General features: G+C 39.1%; 1 protein-coding gene across 1 annotated transcript in view; it reads right to left on the reverse strand.

Annotated features, from left to right (window-relative positions):
• Positions 1–22,550, reverse strand: part of SYT9 (synaptotagmin 9) — a 225,809-nt gene that overhangs the window by 73,082 nt on the left and 130,177 nt on the right. Inside the window, 2 exon segments of the mRNA XM_043969631.1 lie at positions 2,008–2,179; positions 4,469–4,589. Coding sequence (XP_043825566.1) covers positions 2,008–2,179; positions 4,469–4,589 — 293 coding nt within the window.

Here is a 22,550-nt window from a genome sequence, read left to right on the forward strand (position 1 = left end):
TACCTCTTTCTAAGCTAAGGCAAGTGCCTTATTTTTCTCATTGGCTCTTCTCTCCATGGTCCTTGCCCTCAGATTTAGGCAGGGACTCTCCCTTTAAAGTTAATTTTTACCCAGTGCCCTCATTCCTAGCTGTATATAATCCAGACCAGAAGTGTCGAACCTGAGACCTAAGGGCTGAGTAGGGCCTGAACCAGAACAAAATGTCATTGGGAAATATTGAACAAAATATATACAAATACAATAAAATATTGATGTTAATGTGCAGTCACAGGAATTTTTATGTATGGTTTGGTGGCTCCTTTTTCTATTTGAGTTTACCACCACTGATCTAGACAACAAGCACTTTAAGGAACATAACTTAGAACCAGAACCAGAGATAGAATTTGGAACTCCCCTTCCCCTCTCTAGGAAAAGCACCACAGACCTTCCAAGGTATGATGCTATCAAGTTACTACAGACTGGGGGTGGGGAAAACTCATCCTAGGCTATCAAAAGACTGTCCATACTCTTTGCACCTTCTAAATTTGGCACCTTGGGGTAAAGCATTAGTCGTTCCAGTATGGTTGTAATTTTTGGGAAGTCAATTTTCTCTCTCTCTCTCTCTCTCTCTCTCTCTCTCTCTCTCTCTCTCTCTCTCTCTCTCTCTCTCCCCCTCTCCCTCTCCTCTTCCCATCTCCCCTTCCCTCTTCTCCCCCCTCCCTCTCTCTCCCCCCTAGGTGAGTTGTTTGATACTTTTGATTCTTGGGAAAAGGTATTAAAATGCTAGTAGAATTGCATGTTGCTTTTTGGTGGAATTGTAACTGACCAGGATATCTTAAGCATTTCTTACAACATGGAGGAGACACAAGACAGAACCATATGCTTGGTCTGGAATAATCATTTAAATGACCTGCTTCACTTGGTTTTGTATCATGGCAAAAGATTATACTTTGGGTCAATCAAGGACATTCTCAGATATCAGGGTCACAATTTTGTCAGCATTTCAGGTGCAGTTTTGGTCAAGATTTGTTAGCAAGAGTATTTGTAATGAAAAATCAAGAGTAAGAAATTTAAAAACTACTTGGAAGAACTTTAATTAAAACTTTTTTTAAAAAAAAGATTGACTTGTGTATATATTACTTGATGATTCCTTTGCTTTTTTTTAAAAAAATTATGGTTTAAATGAAAAATTTATGACAGTTTGGGCTATAAATAGATCTTCTGGGCTGCATTAGTCTTTTTTCTTTTCTTTTCTTTTCTTTCTTTCTTTCTTTCTTTCTTTCTTTCTTTCTTTCTTTCTTTCTTTCTTTGCGCAGGGCAATAAGGGTTAAGTGACTTGTCCAGGCTCACATAGTTAATGTCAGGTGTCTAAGGCCAGATTTGAACTCAGGTCCTCCTGAATCCAGGGCCTGTGCTTTATCCACTGCGCCACCTAGCTGCCCCTGTATTAATCTTAAAAGACAGCACTTTATATGTATTAATATATGCTGACATCTATAGTTTGATCATTGGACCTTTTGGGTGATTTACTTCACATTTAAGTGCTCAGCAATGATTTACATTAAAAACTTCAAGAGACAGGGAAATAGGAAATGGACATTTCAAGCCTAAAGTTCAAACCTGAGGATGTCAAATCTTTTGAGGGCAATGTGGACTGGGCAGAGAAAGAAAGAGAAAGGCAAGTAGGATATTAGGTCCTAGAACTGAGGGTCTAGGAGATGTTCACTAATGATATCCTGGGGTAGATAGAGAAGATAGAGGTGAGAGAAAGTGATGCAGAGGAAAATAAGATTGGACAATCAGGGATTGAGGGATGAGAAGGAAAGGGAGAGAGTGGTCTCAACATAATTGCTAGAATGTTGAAACTTTCCATTAAACCCACCCTTTCTTTGATCTGTTATAAAATATACATTCATACCCATCTCTGGTCTGTCAGAACCATTTCTCCCTGCCTGTCATTCTAGATCCCACTGATTTAAAAACACCCCACAGAAGATTTCCACCAAGTACAAGTTACAGGCATCTCACCGGTCATAGTCCATGACAGCTATCAACAAGTGAATTTGGTCAATGTTTTCTGGGGGGACATCAAAGACTATGGCTTCATTGTAAACAGGGTTGAGTGTGTTCCTCTTGGTGGATGTTTTTCTTTTCTTCAGGCGTTTGCCTTCACACATCAGTGAGACTTTCACATAAGGATCTGTGTGAAGACATAAGGAACATCTCTGGATAAGAACGGACATTAATTAAGACACAGAAAATATCTGTTACATGTGTATATTGTGATGCATTCATGTGCATATGTTTCTCTGTGGGTAGAACTCATGCATCTAGAGCCAAATTCAAGACATATTAAAATACTTAAGAAGCTCTTAGAACTAAAAGACTTTCCTTCTTGAGTGGTTATAACACACAATTAAGGGATCCATTTAGGGAAGATTTTGGATGTAACTTCCTCAAGGAATGATGTCACTTTAAATGGCATGAAGACTTATTTTGAACCTATCAGGGCCCTCTGTTTATAGGAGTGTCTTACTATACACTCCTGTATTTAAATCATCATCACAGGGCTCTGTACTGCCTGCAACAATCGACACAGCCAGGACTAAGAATAATCTTCTTCCTTGATCTAGTTAAGTTTAGTGGAAAAGAACATAGATTATATAACCTTAGGGCTAGGAGAGACATTAAGGTTTATCTAATCCAGCAAACTTTAACTATTTTTTTTTGTCCTAGACCTTTTTGGCATTCTGGCAAAATTTATGGATCCCTTCATGGAATCAAACTTTTAAATGCATAAAATGAAACATATAGGATTACAAAGGAGATTATATTGAAATACAGTTATTAAAATGCTAAAAGAAACCCCACAAGATCATGGGTCCTATGTTAAGAATTCCTGCTCTAGTCCAAAGCATTCCTTTTATAGAGAGGGAAATTGAGGCACAGAGAGATGAAGTTTCTTTCTTGACCTTCTACAAGAAGTCTCTCTTGATCCATCCATCCCCAACTGGTAGTGCTCTCCCTCAAACTACCTTATATTCATTCTGGATGAATTTATATATGTATAGATTGTGTGCCTTGATAGAGTTTAATCTCCTTGAGAATGGAGAGAAAACTTGTCTTTGAATTCCTAGCACCTAGCACAGTGCTTGGTACATGGTAGGCACTTAGAAATGCTGATAGATTGACTGCTCAGTGATACATAGCTCATTAGCTATCAATGGCTGATCTGGGTCTAAAATAAAAATCTCCTCCCTGATCACTGTGGAAAAAGGAGATGCCTTTCTAGAAGAAACAAGATATGGGTGGGGTTTTCCCCTAGGGTTGATCTTTTCATTAGTAACTGGAAATAGAAAGTTTAGGCTGTGAGGGAAGAATAAGGTATATGCTTCTTCTTTTTTTTTTTGGTGAGGCAATTGGGGTTAAGTGACTTGCCCAGGGTCACACAGCTAGTAAGAGTCAAGTGTCTGAGGTCAGATTTGAACTCAGGTCCTCCTGACTCCAGGGCTGATGCTCTATCCACTGTGCCACCTAGCTGCCCCAAGGTATACACTTCTAAGAGAGAAGCTCTGCTTGTCTTTGCTGAACTTCTGCTTCATGGTAAAGGGCTGATGTTCCTATTCTAGTCTGTGACGTTCCTGGCTTTCTCTTTAATGAGGAGTTGCTATTTGTTTTGTGTCATCTTTTCCCTCCTAACCCACCTTCCTGGAGTTCCAAACTTCCCACCAGGAAGCTAGGATAGACTTCAGGCCTCATCATTCCACAAAACCCAGTATTATTCCTCTTTCCTGTTCTCCTCTCCCCATAGTCTTCTAAGTATCCTCTGGACTGTAAAGGATCTCTTATTGCTCTACTTTTTGGGGATACAACTTCCTGGTAGCTAGTCAGTGTAGTCCATGCACATGTAGCACTACCATCAAAGTAATTCCTGTAGGCTTGGGGAGCTGGGGAAGGAAAGGAGACCCCAGAGTTCAGGGAAGAATGTTTTGGGACCAGTGGGATGCAGTTTTCTTGCTGTTTTGAATGTTTAACTTGTGGTCTTGGTTCTTTCAAAAACAATTGGTATATTTTGTTTTTATATTACTCATGCTTCCTAATGTATCGTGGTCTACCTCTCAGAGAGCCATCCTTCATAACAAAAAATAAAAAAAGAGGCGAAAAGTTCAACAAAACTAACCACATATTGAAAATATCTCCTATTATATGCAGTGTTCTTTACTCATAGCCCTCCATCTCTGTTTCTGTGGAGAAATCCCAACCTTGCCTAGTTCACAAGGACTGGCCTTGTATTTACCAATCAGATTTTATTATACCTTGTTCTTCTGAAAGTCAGTGATGTGTATCTGAAGAACAAACTGGGCTCCCATTTTGAATCAATCAGCACAAATGAGCATAAGCATTGGCTATCTTCCTAGTCACTTGAGGGAAGACCAATGAAAAGGTGCCACAAAAGGTAGAAGTAGAAAGATCAAGCTGAATTCTCTACCTGATGCTCCAGTTATATCCATTGCTTTTAAGTTCCTGGCTTTGATTATGGTGATGGTCAGCCTTCCAGCCGTTGGAAGATAGCAAAGGGAAAACATCAAATCTCCAAGATCCACATTTTCCTGTTGAGAAAACCACAAGCTCAAGCTTTAGGAAATGATAGCTCACATTCATGTAGTGATTAATAAAGGATACAACATTCTGCCTGAGAAGTTCTCCACTTCTCGGGGATCATTTTTGCATTTTCAGTGACTCAGAATTTGGCTTCTTGATAGTGATCTTAACATTTCCCTTTATGTAACCATTGGGAATGTTCTTTTGGTAAATACAGTTCTCTTTCCATTATACCACAATACCCTCCAGAAATTCCAATGATCAGAAAATATGGTCACATGGTAAGTAGTTTCATTGTCATGGTATCTGTTGCTTCTGTAGCCCCTGACTCTTTCCTCTTTGAAAGAGAGGGCTGTTATAAGCTGTATAAGTTCTATCCCCCACTTCCCTCAGAGAAAGAAGCCCACCAGCACAGAACTCTCCTGTACATACTTAGTATACATTAGTTTTGCTGGAATAGGGCCTCTCCCTCCTGTCTCAGTCTAGGCAAACATCAATTCCAGAAGGACCACTGAGAGGATACAAATATGATTGCGAATTGTACCCTGGTACTAATACAAAATCAGTATAAATGCTAATGCTTCTAACACCAAATATTCCTCTCTAACTTAAAAAGAAAAACCATTTACTGAGAAGCCTGCCTGTGGCGTTTTTCTGAGGGAAGGAAATATTCCTTAAATTTTCTAGGTATTCAAGGTCAGGGGAAAAACAATTCTTCTAATCTACAAGCAGTATAACCAGAAAGAAAAAGGAAAATATAATTTAATTAGGAAGCAAAGTAATTTTCATTTACTAAAGATAACTGGATATACCTCATTGCCCTATTGTGGATAATGAATACAAACTCCTAGTGACAAGGCTTTTGAGAGTTATGCTTTTCTTTTTTTTTTCTTTTTTCTTCTTTCTTTTCTTTTCTTTTTTTGCAGAGCAATGGGGGTTAAGTGACTTACCTAGGGTCAAACAGCTAGTAAGTTTCAAGTGTCTGAGGTCAGATTTGAACTCACGTACTCCAGAATCCAGGGTCTGTGCTTTATCCACTGTGTCAACTAGTTGCTCCCGAGTTATATTTTTCTTAATTATCCACTGGCCCTCTTTCTCTTAACCATTTTTCAAGGAAATTACAGATACATTCCTTCTTTCTCAGCTTATTTTACTCAAAGGTCAAGCAACAGCAATTTTATTCTGTTGGGCTATTGTTTGGTGGACTAGATTCTTCTGAGTTTGGGTCTGTACTATGATCTCCTTACTTTCCCCCACTGTTCTCCATTCTTGCTCTTGATAGGTGATTTACCTTCTAAACATGACTCTCTCAGTCCCTAATGGAGGCCCTGGAGGTTTGAAATCAAGTTCCTGTCTGCATTTTACAACCTGTGATATGCGAATGAGCCCATCTGTCTAGCTTAAATGTGGAAAGTGCAAAGAACTCTTCAAGAGAAGCTGAAATGTCAATGAATTTTGGAAGAAAAACTGTAATTTGAAAGGCAGCTCCACACAGGGGAAAGAATCCCAGACTAGAAGTCAGGTTCGAATCCTAGCTTGAGACTATTTTATTATGTGACTTAATCAATCAATGATCGATCATTTATTATACTCCTGTGAAATGCCAGGCACCTCAGTAGGTGCTGGAGATTTACATGGAAAGGTAAGACAGTCCCTGAATGAGCTCACATAGCTGGAGTGGAGGTGATGTTGCAACACGTTCACAAATAAGTAGATTTAGAGTATGCACAAAATGATTGGAAGGGTAGTAATTACTTGGGGCTTAATGTCAGCATATTAGAAATAAAGGAACCATTGAGACTATCCAGTTCAAATCTCTCATTTTAAAGGAAAGGAAATATCTCTGGGCTTCAGTTTCCTTGTCCATACAATGTGGAGTTGAACTGGATTTTGTAGGATCTTTTCTAATGCTAAGACTTCATGTTGTAATGTCCCTTTGAACTCTGACATTTCACGATTCTTTCTCTCTCAGTTCCCTGACCTTGTGAAGAGTATAATAACCAAAATAATTAAACCCACTAGACATCCTTGGGAGACATTCATACTTTGAGAATATGGCTTGGTGAGTTTGAAAAGCAGAAAGAACAGGACTCATTCTCAGCTAGACAGAGGTTTGCTAATCCAATTCCTTTGAAGTCATCTCCCACAAGCCTACAGGTCTACAAGCTCCTTTACCATTACCCACTGGCTTACTACATGCTATTCTTATAGACTAATGACATAGCTTCTTCTGCACTGTGGGAGGTGTTGTATGTCAGACACTCATCTACCTCTAGTGGAGCTTTCAATTGGTCCAACTGTTAGGGAAAACAATTTGGAATTACTTGAGAAGAATCACTAAACTGTTCATAGCCTCGAACCCACCAATTTCTCTACCAGAATATGCAGCAGAAAGAAAGAACCTATACACAAATATTCATCGCATCACTCTATAGTAGGAAAAACACAGGAAACAAAGTGTGTACTCATTAGCTGGGAAATGCTTAAGGAAATTGTGATATACAGATGGAACAGAATGTTATTACATTGTTTGAACAAAATGAGGAATTACATGAAACATGGGAAGACATGTTAAGGGATGCAGAGAATGTAGAGAAGAAAGCAGAACAAAGAAAAAAAATATACATATAGCATTTGTATACTGTGGTGGATGGTGCCCTGATAAATGTTTAATAATTGATTCTTTGGAAAAGAAGTACGTATGGCATATTTTTTTTTTTTTGGTGCTTTATCCACTGAGCCACCTAGCTGCCCCCATATGACATACTTTTAAGTTTAATCTTCATTATTAACATTTTCACCATTACTTCAACAAACCAATAAGTCAAACTTTAATCTGTAGCTTACTGATATCTAAGGGAAAATGCTCACATTGAAAATTTAACAATTGGCTCTCCCAAGCCAGTTTGAGTTGGTGACAGCACAGCTTTGCTTCCCTCCTCACCCTTTCCCTCAAAAAAACCACTTCACAGCAGGCACAGATATCATCTGATGGGTTCCTATAGGCTTCGATGTCTCTTTTAGTTAGCTCCTGCACTGAAACTTCAGGGATATACTAAATGAGGGATCCTTGTCCTTTGGGCTTTTTGTTAGCTTTGAGGTGTAACTCTGACTTTGGGTCTGTGAGAGGATGCCATGCCTTTCCAAGCTACCAAACCATAAGTCTCTTAGGTAAGTGAGTGTCTGGAATGTAGAATTCCTGTTTGTATCTTCTTTCTTTGGGTACAGGGTCTTAGGAGATCTCAAAAGGTAACTGGTCAAAAAAAAAAGGGGGGGGTGGCTAGGTGGCGCAGTGGATAAAGCACCGGCCCTGAATTCAGGAGAACCTGAGTTCAAATCCAGCCTCAGACACTTGACACTTACTAGCTGTGTGACCCTGGGCAAGTCACTTAACCCCCATTGCCCCGCAAAAAAAAAAAAAAAAAAAAAGGTAACTGGTCTCTTCCTGTGTACCTGAGTAATGGACTGCCACAGCAGTTGTAGCAACAACAGATGGTGGGAGAGAGCAAAAGTTTCCAGGATTCCCAGATCCTTCCTGGCTTTTGCTTCTCATTATCTTTTAGTCCTTCCTCCCAGTTGGGAAAACTATATACTTTAATCCCATTTCTTATAAGGGGCTGCATGAACAATGACTACACTATTGTCCATTAAAATGACACAAAAAAGAAACAGAACTTAAAATTGTAGTTAACAATTTTGCTTACTGGGAATAAGATAATAAATATTATTCTGGTTAGGGGGAGACTATGGGTATGGAATGTTGCATATAACAACAGATCATTTTGTCATTTATTTTATTTAATTGTTCTCTTTTTTTTGAAATTGTTTCTCTTTGTTGCAAGGGAGGATTCAACTGAGGGTGGCACTTATAAAATACTTATGATCTTTTGAAAAAGACAACAGTAAACATAATTTAAAAAAAAAACAGATATCATATACCTACACCGATTTCTATACACATTAATTTTAGTCATCATAGTCAATAGGCCCTACTTTCATTCTCTTGTTCCCTGAGTCTTTTAGACTCACAAAACATAGGAGGTAGATACAAACTGAGCATGGGCTAAATATTGGAGGTTCTGTGCCACAGTGGAAAGAGTACTGGATTTGAAACAAAAGATCCTGAGTTCAAACTCCAGGTCTTTTATTTACTATCTGCTTGGGCAAGTCACTTAACCTCTCTGGGACTCAGTTTCCTCATCTGTAAAATGGAGTTAGACTGAATGACCCCTGAGGTTCCCTTTACCTCTCCAGACCTATTATTTATGATCCCATGGAAGCTTCCTTGGGGTAAGTTAGAGGCAGGTTAAGACTGGGTTAAAGCCTGACTTCTCTTTGTCTTCAGTCCGCTGTCTCCTCCCTCCTAGTGATATCCTTCCCAGTTCTTCAGGGACCCAGCTCCCTTCTACAACTAGATCAGGATGTGCTCCACAATTTTCTCCTAGTTCCGCATCCTCCCTTCATTCAGATTTTCTTCGGGAGCTATTAGCTAAGTAATTGTGACGATCAAAAGAAGTAATGATGGTAAAATGCTTTGTAGATTTAAGTGGCTATAGAAATCTCACATATTATTATTATTATCATTATCATCCTATTTCCCTTTATCCATTTCTCATAGGACATCTCCCCTTCCTATACTGGTTATTCTCTTCCAGGCTTGCTATAGTCTATCTAGGTCCCTTTAAAAGTGTGGTTCCCTAAATTGAACACAGTTACAGCTGTTGTAGAGCTTGGTGGGCTAGGTCCTCCCTTGTCATAGATGTGAGTATGTATGTATGTATGTATGTATGTATGTACACATACACATGTATTTATACAGATATAGGCATGTATACATGTACATATATATGTGTGTGTATATATGTGCATGCACATGCACACACATATACATAATCTAAAGTTATATTAACTTTCTTAGGCAGCCATAATACAGTACTGGCTATAGTCTATTCATATTCCAATAGCTTTTTATCATGAACTTCTGTCTAGTTAGGCTTTCTCCACCCTATGCTTGTGCTAGCAATTTTTTTTGATTGGCTTCATATTTATTCTTATGAAATCCTATCTTGCCTTATTTAGTCCATAATTCCCACATATTAAGATTTTGGCTTTTTGGATTTCAGTTCTGACATTGACTATATTAGCTGTCTTATCAAGCTGAATGTAATCTACACACTTCACAGGCATATCAAGTATGCCTTCATAGAAATCACTGATAAAAAAAAAAGTTAAACACAACAGAGTCCCAAATCCGACCACTAGGGACCTCCTTTCATGCTGATATCGACTCATCCTTCACCGCGCCTTCCTAAGATAGGGATGTTCAAGCATTGGTGAATGGTCTATGTTTTTCCATCTTATTAAAAAAAAAGGATTTCATGAATCAGTCAACAAGCGTTTAATTGAACACTTGCTATATGTTCGGCACTGTGCTGAGTGCATTTTGTCAAATACTCTGTTAAAATGTGGGCATGCTCCATTTATGGAACCCTCCTGTTCAATCAGTCTTGTAACTGATATATTTAATTACCATGCAGCCCAGCAAGATCTGTTTGACCAGCTGGCTGAGAGAGTGATCCTTCATCAAACTGTACCTCCAAGGGGCATGTGATTCAGATATAGGAAAATGAGTAGTAAAAATAGCCTTCCAGGGGGCAGCTAGGTGGTGCAGTGGATAAAGCAGCAACCATGGATTCAGGAGGACCTGAGTTCAAATCCAGCCTCAGACACTTGACAGTTACTAGTGGTGTGATCCTGGGCAAGTCACTTAATACCATTTGCCTCACTAAAAAAAATGGCCTTCCAGATCATGGACAGGGTTATGCTATTAGGCATATACAATCCTCCTGTGGTTTTTCATGATTCATGGACTTAGTCAATCAAATGAGCATCTATAAAGTACTTCCTATGTGCAAGGCATTGTAGGAAGTGTTAAGGAAACAAAAAAAAGGTAAGGTCAACCTCTGCTCTCAAGGAGCTTCCATTCTGATGGGGAATGACAAAATTTTAGAAATCAATAGGTATATTCAAGATACACTCTAGAAGCTGGGAGGACCAGGAGAGGCCGTGTACAGAAGATGGCATTTGATCTGAGTCCCAAAGGAAGCCAAGGATTCTAAGAAGTAGAACTGGAGAGAGAGAGAGAGAGGGAGAGGGGGAGGGAAATATGGGGGGAGGGGGAGGAGGAGGGAGAGATGGGGGAGGGGGAGGGCATCCTAGGGATTGGGAATAGCCAGTGTAAAGGCATAAAGATGGCAAAGAGTGTTGTGTTTGAGGAACAGCAAGGAGGTCAATATGGCTGGATGTTAGTATGCATGGAGGGATGGAAAGTATAAAAAGACTGTAAAGATCATGAAAAGCTTTAAAAGCCATACAAAAGGCTTTATATTTGATCCTGAAGGCAATAGTGAGTCATAGAATTTTTATTTTTTTTTTTAGTGAGGCAATTGGGGTTAAGTGACTTGCCCAGGGTCACACAGCTAGTAAGTGTTAAGTGTCTGAGGTCGGATTTGAACTCAGGTACTCCTGACTCCAGGGCCAGTGCTCTATCCACTGTGCCACCTAGCTGCCCCGAGTCATAGAATTTTTGAAAGGATCTTTTGAATCATGATGGTGATCTCAACAATTTTCTCATTTATCACTAGTTTCTTATCATGGTGGCATATTGGGTATACTGCTGGACCTATAGTCAGGAAGACCTGAGTTCAGATCCCATCTTGGACACTTACTAGCTATGTGACCCTGGACAAATCACTTAACCTCTCTCAGTTTCAGTTTCCTCATCTGCAGAAAGGGCATGATGGTAATAACTACTTGTTAGGTTGTTTTGTTTATTTTTTGTGAGGATCTGATGAGATTTTACACACACACACACACACACACACACACACACACACACTCCCTGATTGTGTGAATGTGTGTTCAAAAAGCTTAAGTGATGTTTCATATCTGTCTTTATTTTGATCCTTACATCATATAAATCAATGCATCAAATATGATAGAAGGGTATTTTACACTATGCATATTCCTCTCCCAAACTGACCTTGGCTAAGAAGAGCTATGCTATATGGAAAAAAGAACTCATATTAAAGGCCATACCCAAGGGAAAACGATACCATCTACATTGGGGGAGCCTGGTTTCTCCTTTTCCTCCTCATCTGTACCAGGGCTTCTTAAACTTTTTCCACTCACAATCCCTTTTCTCCTGAGAAATTTTTTTGTGATTCTGGGTATATAGGTGTATAAAATCTACACAAATCAAATATTTAATGCCAAATTTTTTGTGATCTTCATATTCAGTTATATGACCCCATATAGGGTCATGACCCACAGTCTAAGAAGCTTTGATCTATACCAACCATGTGAACCTGGAGCACTTTAAGATGATCTATCCATTCAACTAACATTATATCTAACTGGGTGATATTTTCAGTAGTTCTAATATTAACATGGGCATTCTAGGGCACTACAACAATCAGGGAAGATGTACCATTGTGAAGATGGTCATTTGCAAATCTGGTAGAACAGACATTTAAGGAGGCTCACCTGCAGATCACAGTCTTAACTATTCTTCAAACTTGCTCCACTGGGTCTTATCTGCTGTTAGCAGGTAAAGAATATTTGCAACCAGTTTCAGCTGGCCTCACTGAAATTTGGCAGACCAAGGAAAATTATTCTTTGTTTGGATCTTTCCTTTCCTTTCCTTGGATCTTTCCTTTCCTTTCCTTGGATCTTTCCTTTCCTTTCCTTGGATCTTTCCTTTCCTTTCCTTGGATCTTTCCTTTCCTTTCCTTGGATCTTTCCTTTCCTTTCCTTGGATCTTTCCTTTCCTTTCCTTGGATCTTTCCTTTCCTTTCCTTGGATCTTTCCTTTCCTTTCCTTGGATCTTTCCTTTCCTTTCCTTGGATCTTTCCTTTCCTTTCCTTTCCTTTCCTTTCCTTTCCTTTCCTTTCCTTTCCTTTCCTTTCCTTTCCTTTCCTTTCCTTTCCTTTCCTTTCCTTTCCTTTCCTTTCCTTTCCTTTCCTTTCCTTTCCTTTCCTTTCCTTTCCTTTCCTTTCCTTTCCTTTCCTTTCCTTTCCTTTCCTTTCCTTTCCTTTCCTTTCCTTTCCTTTCCTTTCCTTTCCTTTCCTTTCCTTTCCTTTCCTTTCTTCTTTTGATTGGCTCTTGTACCTAATCTGTACTTATACATTTCTTTAGAAGACGAGTAAGAGGATTGATGAGCAATACTCAGCTTGACTCTGCCATGCCAACTTAACAATTGCCTGTTCGAAACTATTCAGGTATCCTGGGAATTTGGGTGACCATTCACAGTACAAGGTATCTGCCAGTATATCCAGTTCTACAAGGTATGTTTTGAGGCCAAAGAAAATGTGGAGAAACCAGAAAGTATATTATAACCTTTGCTGACCTCTTCCTTCCTTGGAAAGGGCACCTTTGGATTAATCACAAACCTACCCCACTCAGAGGGATATAGTAGCATTCTTGTCCAAGAGGGCACCATGAAAAAGATTATTTTCTCCTTCTATGCTGGACCATCTATTACCATAAAAATTGCTCTCACTCATCAAGGAAGACATCTAGTCCTTTAGTTGCTCCTTAGTTCTACCACCTCTGATTGAAATCCCTATTTTATCTTATTTTTGAACTAAAAATTTTATATCACTCCAGGCAAAAGTTGTTCACACTTACATTGCATTTGAAGGCTCACAAATTGGTGTCCTCAGAGTACTGCTGACAGGCACATAGTTTGAATATTCTTCACTTTACAGATCAGGAAACTAAGATGTAGAAAGCTTAAGTGACTTTTCTAAGGTTATAGAGTTATTGTTGTCAGAGATGAGACTTGAACCTAGGTCTTATGACTCCAAAATCAATGTTATTTCCAGCATAACTTGCTGTCTCTTAAAAGAATCACTTTTCTTGGACATAGAACCACCACCTCCTTCCTCCAGTCCAATAGATAGAGTGCCCAAATTAAAACTGGAAAATATCCCAAGGAATATGTCTCATGCCATGAAGATAACTAGAGGTTAAATGGTGTAGTAGAAAGAATGATCAATTGGAAATAAGAAAAAAGTAGGTTCAAATCTCAGCTCTGCTCCTTATGTGACCTTCAGCAAATCATTTCCCTTCTCTAGGCTCAGTTTCCTCATCTGTTAAATTAAGGGGTTGGACTAGATCGTCTCTAAGGTCACTTTCCACTAAATCTATGAGCCTATGAGTAGGTGACGCTATTCCCCATAGTAGAGTACTATTACAAATGAAATTCGCTTATCTAATCAAAACATGTCCTGTTCACAAACCCTGGTACCACCTTGATACCCTGTGCCACAGCAGTTCCTGCTATTGATGATTACCCAGGGGAGTTGTAGATTACCCTGATTGGCTTTGGAATGCACTCTATAGCCAACTAAAGCTGCACATAGAGGGCAGCTAGGTGGTGCAATGGATAAAGCACTGGTCCTGGATTCAGGAGACCCTGAGTTCAAATCCAGCCTCAGACATGTGACACTTAACTAGTTGTGTGACCCTGGGCAAATCAGTTAACCCTCACTGCTCTGCCAAAAAAAAAAAGCTGCACATAAAGGGGAAGTCAACTTCTGGAAGCCTTCAGAAGACAAACTCCCAAAGAAAGTTGTTTATATTCATTGCATCTAGTTTCCAGCCTCTGGCTTTTTAGCCCTTGCAATGTAGTGTCTGATCCTATTATTTGATTCAAACTACTTTTTTCAAGGTTACCAAAGATATCTTAAATGTTAAATTGGATCAATGTTTAATAAATTCGTATAGAGATTAAGTTAATTTAGGAATAGGAGATTATGTCTGCTTGGTTTGGTTTGAAACCTGCTCATCAGTGGATGTGATATTGACCTGGTCTAGCTTTCTGTATATTCAACTGGGGATATATCAATATCTATCTATATTTGTATCTATTTCTTTTTATCTGCACATGTATCTGTATTTATATATCTGTCTCTATCTCTATTTCCCTATCCTTTTCTTTCTGTATCTCCATATCTGTCTCCATTTCTATGTCTCTATTGCTATATCAGTATCCAAATCTTTTTTTCCCACATCTATATATCTATCAATTGTCTCTATACTTACCATACTATCCTTCACTTTCACAATGCCTTTTTTCCCCTCAGTGCCTATTAATACCACCAGTCTCTGGCACACATTGACCCTCACTCCATTATACCCCACCAAAATGTAGAGATCTTTTAGAATGTGTCATAATTTTATTTTAACTTTTATCTTACAACAATATGTTCACATTTGCTAGCTATATACTTTGTTCATTTAAGAAATTCACCGACATATTGAATCAGACCCCACCCATTCAGAATTTAGATGTCTGTTAGACAGAAAACCTTGCACCTGCGCATCATGAAAAAACAAATAAATTAGCTAAAGGGCGAATGTTTAGCCTACTTTTCAAGGACTTAAAAAAAACATTTTCACAACATCCTGTTTCAACAAATCAGTGTGATAATTCCTAATGATTTTATTCCATTCATTAGAATAAGCATGTATGGAACAGTTTGTATTTTAATTTAATTTAATTTTGGTGGGGTTCATTGTGCTATTAGACATAATTTAAAGTAACAAAGCTTCATTTCTTTAAAAATATTTTACAATTTGAACTTTTTCATAGTTTAGACATCACCTCCACTATCCCAGCAGATGTCTCTGCCTTATTCTAAATTTGTAAGCTGGGACTGTATTGGAGAAAGCTCCGTTCAGACTTCTTTTTCTGGTGCAGGGCATGAGGTGAGGATATGACTCTGGTGGGTAGGTGAAGCACTTCTTTCTCTTGATTCCCCAGACCAAGCCTGGGAAGGTCTCACAAGACATCTTGGGTAAGAGTAGAAATACCAGTCCAGCCTCTTGGGGATTCTGGAGTTGTTTCTGAAGAGCAGAATGTCACTTTTGATTCAATCACACCTGGAAGAAGCTGGCTCAGCTGCTAGGCAGAGATGTAATGAGGCTTTCAGCTGGATCAGAGGTGTCTTCATCCATTCTCCTGACAGAATGTGGGTCCATCCTTAGGTTTTCTGAATTCATTGTGACTGGAGAACCATCCCTATTAAATACTGGTTGTGGTCCCATAGAGCCTTAAGGTGTCATCTGATCATTGATTCCTTTCAGCAATTTGTACAGAACCCACCTTGCTGAGTTTTCTCAGTGGCAACAGCTGATTGTCCCTATATATGAAAATGAAATAAAATACTGCCTTCTGATACAGAGCTCATTAAGCTGGCAGAAAGGATCTGATTTGAGGCAGTCTTTATTGAACTCAGTGGTGGTCTCTGTATTTGAAGATTCCCTGGACAAGAACACTTGTCAGTTATGTCCATGTCCATCATCACAGACACAATTGTCAAGGTTGATGCCACCTTGAACAACAAGGTGGGATTCCAAATACATTCACAAACACCGGTGTCGCTGTCCAGCGTCTGAAGAAGGAAATATATGAACCTTCTGGCTAGGCTTTTTTTACCCAGGCCCTTATGGTAGATAGGCCATAAGAATTTAGTTGTCCAAATTCCAATGGAGGCCCTGAAGAACACAGTTCTTATTTCATGGAAATCTGACACAATCAGCAAACATTTATTAAGCACCTACTATGTGTCAGGTGCTGTGCTCAACACTGAGGATACAAAAAATAAAAAGAGGCAAAAGTCAGTCCCTGCTCTCAAGGAGTTCACACTCTAATGGGGCAGACAACAAATAAACAAATATATACAAACAGGCTATGTACAGGATAAATAGGAAATAATCAATAAAGTGCTGCATTAGAATTAAGAAGGATTGTGAAAAGCTTCCTATAGAAGATGAAATTTTAGTTGGGACTTGAAGGCAGGGAAAGGCAGTAGTAGGAGATGAAGAGAAGCTCATTCCAGAGATAAAGGGTACTCAATTGATATCAACTTCTCCAAGGTCACCAGGAAGCAGCTGGGTGGAGCAGTGGATAGACTGCTGACCCTTACACTTTACGGCCCCTCTCTGGGTACTTTCTTTTATCTTTCTTTCTTTTTTTTTTTGGGGGGGTGTACTTTTAATTCTGGCCTCCTAGCTCATCTCACAAGTCTGGGAATTTTTTTGGGGGGGGCAATGAGGGTTAAGTGACTTGCCCAGGGTCACACAGCTAGTAATTGTCAAGTGTCTGATGTCGAGTTTGAACTCAGGTCCTCCTGAATCCAGGGTCGGTGCTTTATCTGCTGCGCCACCTAGCTGCTTGTAGGCATTTTCTTTTCTTTTCTTTTCTTTTCTTTTCTTTTCTTTTCTTTTCTTTTCTTTTCTTTTCTTTTTTTTTTGTGGGGCAATGGGGGTTAAGTGACTTGCCCAGGGTCACACAGCTAGTAAGTTTCAAGTGTCTGAGGCCAGATTTGAAATCAGGTCCTCCTGAATCCAGGGCCAGTGCTTTATCTGCTGCGCCACCTAGCTGCTCATAGGCATTTTCACTGGTCTGGAAGGTTCTTCCTCATCTCCACCTCCTGGCTTTTCTGGCTTCAAGTCCCAGCTAATATCTCCCTTCTATTGGAAATTTTTTCCAGCCATGCTTAATTCTAGTGTCTTTCCTCTGTTAATCATTTCAACTTATCCTGTATATATAGCATCTTATCCTATTAAGAGTTAATAATGGGGGGCAGCAAGGTGGCACAGTGGATAGAGTACTGGCCTTGGATTCAGGAGTACCTGAGTTCAAATCCGACCTCAGACATTTAACACTTACTAGCTGTGTGACCCTGGGCAAGTCAGTTGTTTGCATATTGTCTTCCCTATTACATTGTGACGGGGCAGCTAGGTGGTGCAGTGGATAAAGTACTGGCTCTGGATTCAGGAGGACCTGAGTTCAAATCCGGCCTCAGACACTTAACACTTATTAGCTGTGTGACCCTGGGCAAGTCACTTAACCCTCATTGCCCCGCTGAAAAACAAACAAAAAAACCTATTACATTGTGAGCTCCTTGAGAACAGGGACTGCTTTTAACCTTTCTTTGCATCCCCAACACTTAGAGTGCCTTGCACATAGTAGGTGCTTAATAAATGTTTATTGACTGACTGTCAGGAAGACCCAAGTTCAAGTTCTAACTTAGACACTTACTATGTGACCCTAGGCAAGTCACAGTCTCTGTTTTAGTATCCATCTCTATAAAATGGGGATAATAATAGTACCTACTTCTCAGGTTTTTCATGAAGATAAAGTGAGATAATATTTGTAAATCATTTTGCAAACCTTAAAGTGCTATATCAATTGATAGTTGTTATTATTATTAGTATCATCCTCATCAAGCAAGACAAATTTTTTTACTTCTCATCTTCCTCGACTTCTCTGTCATTGGTGATTCTTTCAATTAGTCTTTCCTTATGGATTTTCTCTTCTTAGTTGGCATCTGCGCTATTGCCTTCTTCCGGTTCTCCTCCTAACTGTCCAACTTCTCTCTCCTTTGCTTACTCCTCAGTCTCCCAACCAATATGTGTATGCTCCTGAAAACTTTTCCCAGCTCTTTCTCATCTTTTGGCACTACCTCTACTTGGGAGATTTATTCATTTCACATCTGAAGCTGACTTAGCTTTATTATTTTGACAATTAATTTATGATTAACTCTTTTTTTTTAGTGAGGCAATTGGGGTTAAGTGACTTGCCCAGGGTCACACAGCTAGTAAGTGTTAAGTGTCTGAGGGCAGATTTGAACTCAGGTACTCCTGACTCCAGGGCCGGTGCTCTATCCACTGCGCCACCTAGCTGCCCCCATGATTAACTTTTTTTAAAAATTAATTAATTAATTAATTAAAATTTTTTTTTTAAAGTGAGGCAATTGGGGTTAAGTGACTTGCCCAGGGTCACACAGCTAGTAAGTGTTAAGTGTCTGAGGTTGGATTTGAACTCAGGTACTCCTGAATCCAAGGCCGGTACTCTATCCACTGTGCCACCTAGCTGCCCCCCATTATTAACTCTTAATAGGATAAGAACAAGACCTGTGATTTCATTGGTATAGGGAATTCTTGGATAAAGAAAGTCTTTCTAGCATTGCAGGTAAGTATATTTTCTGCCAATTTTAGTTTTAGAAAGGAATTTAAGTATTGCTAAGGTTCACAAAGCAGGTATGAGCTGATAAATTAAAAAGTGGCAAGTGTGTAGTTATAAATCTAGCTTCAGAAAGGAGCCGCCATTGTTCTCAAGCCAAGGATACATCTTATAGTTTGGACTGTTATTAGGGCACTCTCCTGCAACCCAGCAGCATAGTTAATTTGTCACAGTTATTTGATTGGAACATGGGACCATCTATATTAATAGGTGGCATTTTCTGGGAAGGTGGGTGATTTGAGGTAGAAACTGTTTTGTTATTATCTTGGAATAAAGTCAGAAATTTGGAGAGATATGAAGGTGCTAAAGGATGAAGGTGGAGTAAGGTCAGTACTGAGAAATTTAAATCCAAGCCAAGAATCAGGCAAGGATAGACTAGTGGGAGCAGTCAGAGAACCTTTATTAAGTTACAAAGTCTTGGTAATGAAGACATAGTAGGACTGGCAGATGAATAGGTGATAGGCAGTTGTGGGCATTGGAAAAGTTGAGAAGGTAGTGAGTTAGAAGCCATGTTGAGGCCAGGGGCAACAATCACGTTTTGTTTTTTTTTTTTAACCAGAAGGGGGGAAGGTTGCCTTCCTTCTTTCCTTCCTTCCTTCCTCCCTCCCTCCCTCCCTTCCTTGCTTCTGTGGTTCTCTGTATATAGTCACTTAATGATGTATTGTGTTATATTGCCTTATTGTATGGCTTTAAAGGATAGGAAGAATTCATTTGCAAAGAGGAGGAAAGAGGGTATTCCATGTAAAGGAAACCATAAGAAAAGATAGAGTCCAGACATTGCATGGTAGGTTTTGCTAAGAGAGAATGAGAGTAAATCAGTTTGCAGAATCACTAGAAGCTCCCTGCTTTGAGTTTTGTAGAGCAGCCAACATGGGAACTTAGTGCCTCCTCAACATGGAACTGCCTCAACTGTCAAGTTCTTTGCTCTTTTCTACTCCTTCCTATGTTGTGTTAGCTGTGATGGTTCTTGTTTGCCATATTGCTAACCACAATGGCTTCCAAGTTCATGGGAGAGGTAAGTCTCATTTTTCTTGCTGTGAGGTGGTACAGCATATAGTGTTAGATTTAGAGTTGGGAATACCCAACTGCAAATTTCTACCCCAAACACTTTCTGGATATGACAGTAGAGAATTCCCTTAACTTTATAAGCCTTAGATTCCTCATATGTAAAATGAAGACAATAGCACCTACTGGACAAGGTTGTTGTAAGGATCTGGTGAGATAACACATGTAAAGTGTTTGCTAACCTTACATAAATTCTAGCTGTTGTGATGCTAGCTATAAGCAAACACACCCGGTACAAGATGTACAGAATCAAAATATTGACTCCACGTAAGATTTGATTGTTAAGTTCAGTGAAAGTCCCTGAAGCAAAATTTGACATTTCCATTTTCTAGTTCCATTCCCTGCTCTTTTCTTACCTTTTTCCTGCTTAAATTTCCTCTGTAATAAATATCCTGACATGTAGTGTTTTGCATTGTGCATAGAGCTTAGATGCACCTATGTGGAGAGATAGTAAGGAATTACCTATCTCTCCTTGAAGAGTTAGAGTGTCATGGTCCAGATAAACTACTTCCATAAGGACTGAAAGAACTGGCAAATGTGATTATTCAGTCACTGTTAATGTTCTTTGAAACATCTTGGAGAAAGGTCCCATGTGACCAGCAAGGTGGTAGGTTAGTCACTTTCTCCAGATCTCTTTATAAGCTTTCCCCATAACCCCAACAACCTTTCCCCAGAGGAATTATGCTCCAGGAGTAGAATTATTACAATGAAATCCACAGAAGTCAGAATTCATGATAAGCTAACATCCCTTGTGGGAATATTGGAGAACCCACTCAGTACCCCTCCCCTACCAGCTACCATCATCTGTAATAGACACACAAGCAAACTCACAAGGTTCTTCAGAGGCCAATTCTAGGATAGAGATCCTTGATCCAGTGACTGACTATTTGCATACCCTCACTCTCCCATATCTGGGATACTGATTGTGCTTAGTCATATAGAAAAAAAGAAGTAGGTAGAGGGATAAATAAGGAAAGGGCAATAGTATGGATGTTTTTTGCCAGGCCTGAAGGAAATAGAAGTGTCCCACCAGAGGTTTTTCAGGGTGAAGTCCTTGGCCAGCAAACCCTGTATCCCACAATGCAAAGAGAGTAAGGGTTAGCCTAAGCCTAGCCACAAGTTTGTTTACTAGAAAAAAGGAAGAGACCAGAAAGTGAGTGGTGGGGGAATTTTTATAGAGGGTGAAAGAGTAAAGCTATCAAGAGAAAGGCCTTCAGTAACATTCTAAAACAAAGCAGATAAATCAGTGGAGAAGATCTTAAAATCAGAAGGAAGAATGAATAAGAACTCAAAGATAATACAAAACTTTTTTTGTTTTTGTTTTGTTTTTGTAAGGCAATTGGGGTTAAGTGACTTGCTTAGGGTCACAAAGCTAGTAAGTGTTAAGTGTCTGAGGCTAGATTTGAACTCAGGTCCTCCTGGATCCAGGGTCAGTGCTCTATCCACTGTGCCACCTACCTGCCCCTAATACCAAACTTTCATCAAATATTGTAATATGAAGAAAAGTAAGCTAATAGTTTCTAGTAAAAAATAACACACTGTTGACACCATTTCTGTTGATACAGAAAGTATGTCGCATCAAAAAATTACAGAATGGTTAAAAATAAATAAAATTCATAAAAGAAGGTATTAGTAATAACTATATGTCAGAAATTGGAACTCTCCATACAGGATAAAAAAGTTCCATTAGCAGAAAAGAAAAAGTTGAATCCATGTGGGATATTCTCTCTTTGAAGACAAAATTACTGAAGTGGAGGAAAATTTGACAGAAGAGAAGCAAAAACCCTGACAATATGAAGGAGGGAAAAGAGGGCAGAGGGAAGGGAAAGGATTGAGCCTGGGGGAACTAGAAGGAGACTCATCCTAGTAGTGGGACAGTTCAGCTTTAGCTAACTTCCTTGGGGGAGGAATCATGTGCCTCTTGTGGAAGATGGGAAACTAACTCTTTTTTAGTTTAGGTTTAGTCTGGGGGAAGTTTGTGTATTCAGAGGCCACCTTCTCTAAAAGAGTGTTGTGCCTCCATGGTTAGCACCCCATCCATTGTGAAAGGTATGTGTACGTTCCTAGGTACAAGTGGCATGCTGAATAGCTTGGGAGACACAGTTAGAGATGAAATAGTATATACTTTGACAAAGAGACTGAGCAAAGTGAGAGCAGGAAGCATGGCTAAGCTTTGTGACACATGATATTTTTACCATATGTCACTTCATCTCTCCAACATTGCTTCCTTCATATATTTCTAAGAATGAAGCACAGGAGAAAAAAATGGAAGATAAGACACAATCAATAAAAGCAATAACTTAGAAACTAGTTATAAGAGGGAGCTCAAAACTGATGTTGCTTCAGCAACTTCAACCCCATGAGGAACATAGAAATAAATAGTAAAGATGGGAAGATAAATTAATGAAGAGGGGAAAAGCAAAGAAAAGCTTCTTAACAAAGGGTACAGTGAATGAAAATTAATTAAAATAAGATGAGGGGAGGGAAGATTTTTAATTATTTAACCAAATGAGGGAAAAAAAGGGAGAAAAAGAGAATTAGATAACCAAGTAAAAGAAAAATAAATACTAATTTATGTAAAGATCAGGAGATGGGGAAAAGATAAACAAATAGAGAGGAGAGAAGAAAATATATGGGCATAAATAAGTTTCAAAGTAGTTTAGCAAAACAAATCAAAGTATTGACTTAAAACGGGAAAACAATACTAATGAAACAAATGGAGAAAAATATAAACCTAATTATTATAACTTTATATGTGAATAAATTAAACTCTTATCCTTATTGCTGATATTAATTTGACCAAATCATT

Source organism: Dromiciops gliroides, chromosome 6, assembly GCF_019393635.1.
Source record: "Dromiciops gliroides isolate mDroGli1 chromosome 6, mDroGli1.pri, whole genome shotgun sequence".
Taxonomy (NCBI): Eukaryota; Metazoa; Chordata; class Mammalia; order Microbiotheria; family Microbiotheriidae; genus Dromiciops; species Dromiciops gliroides.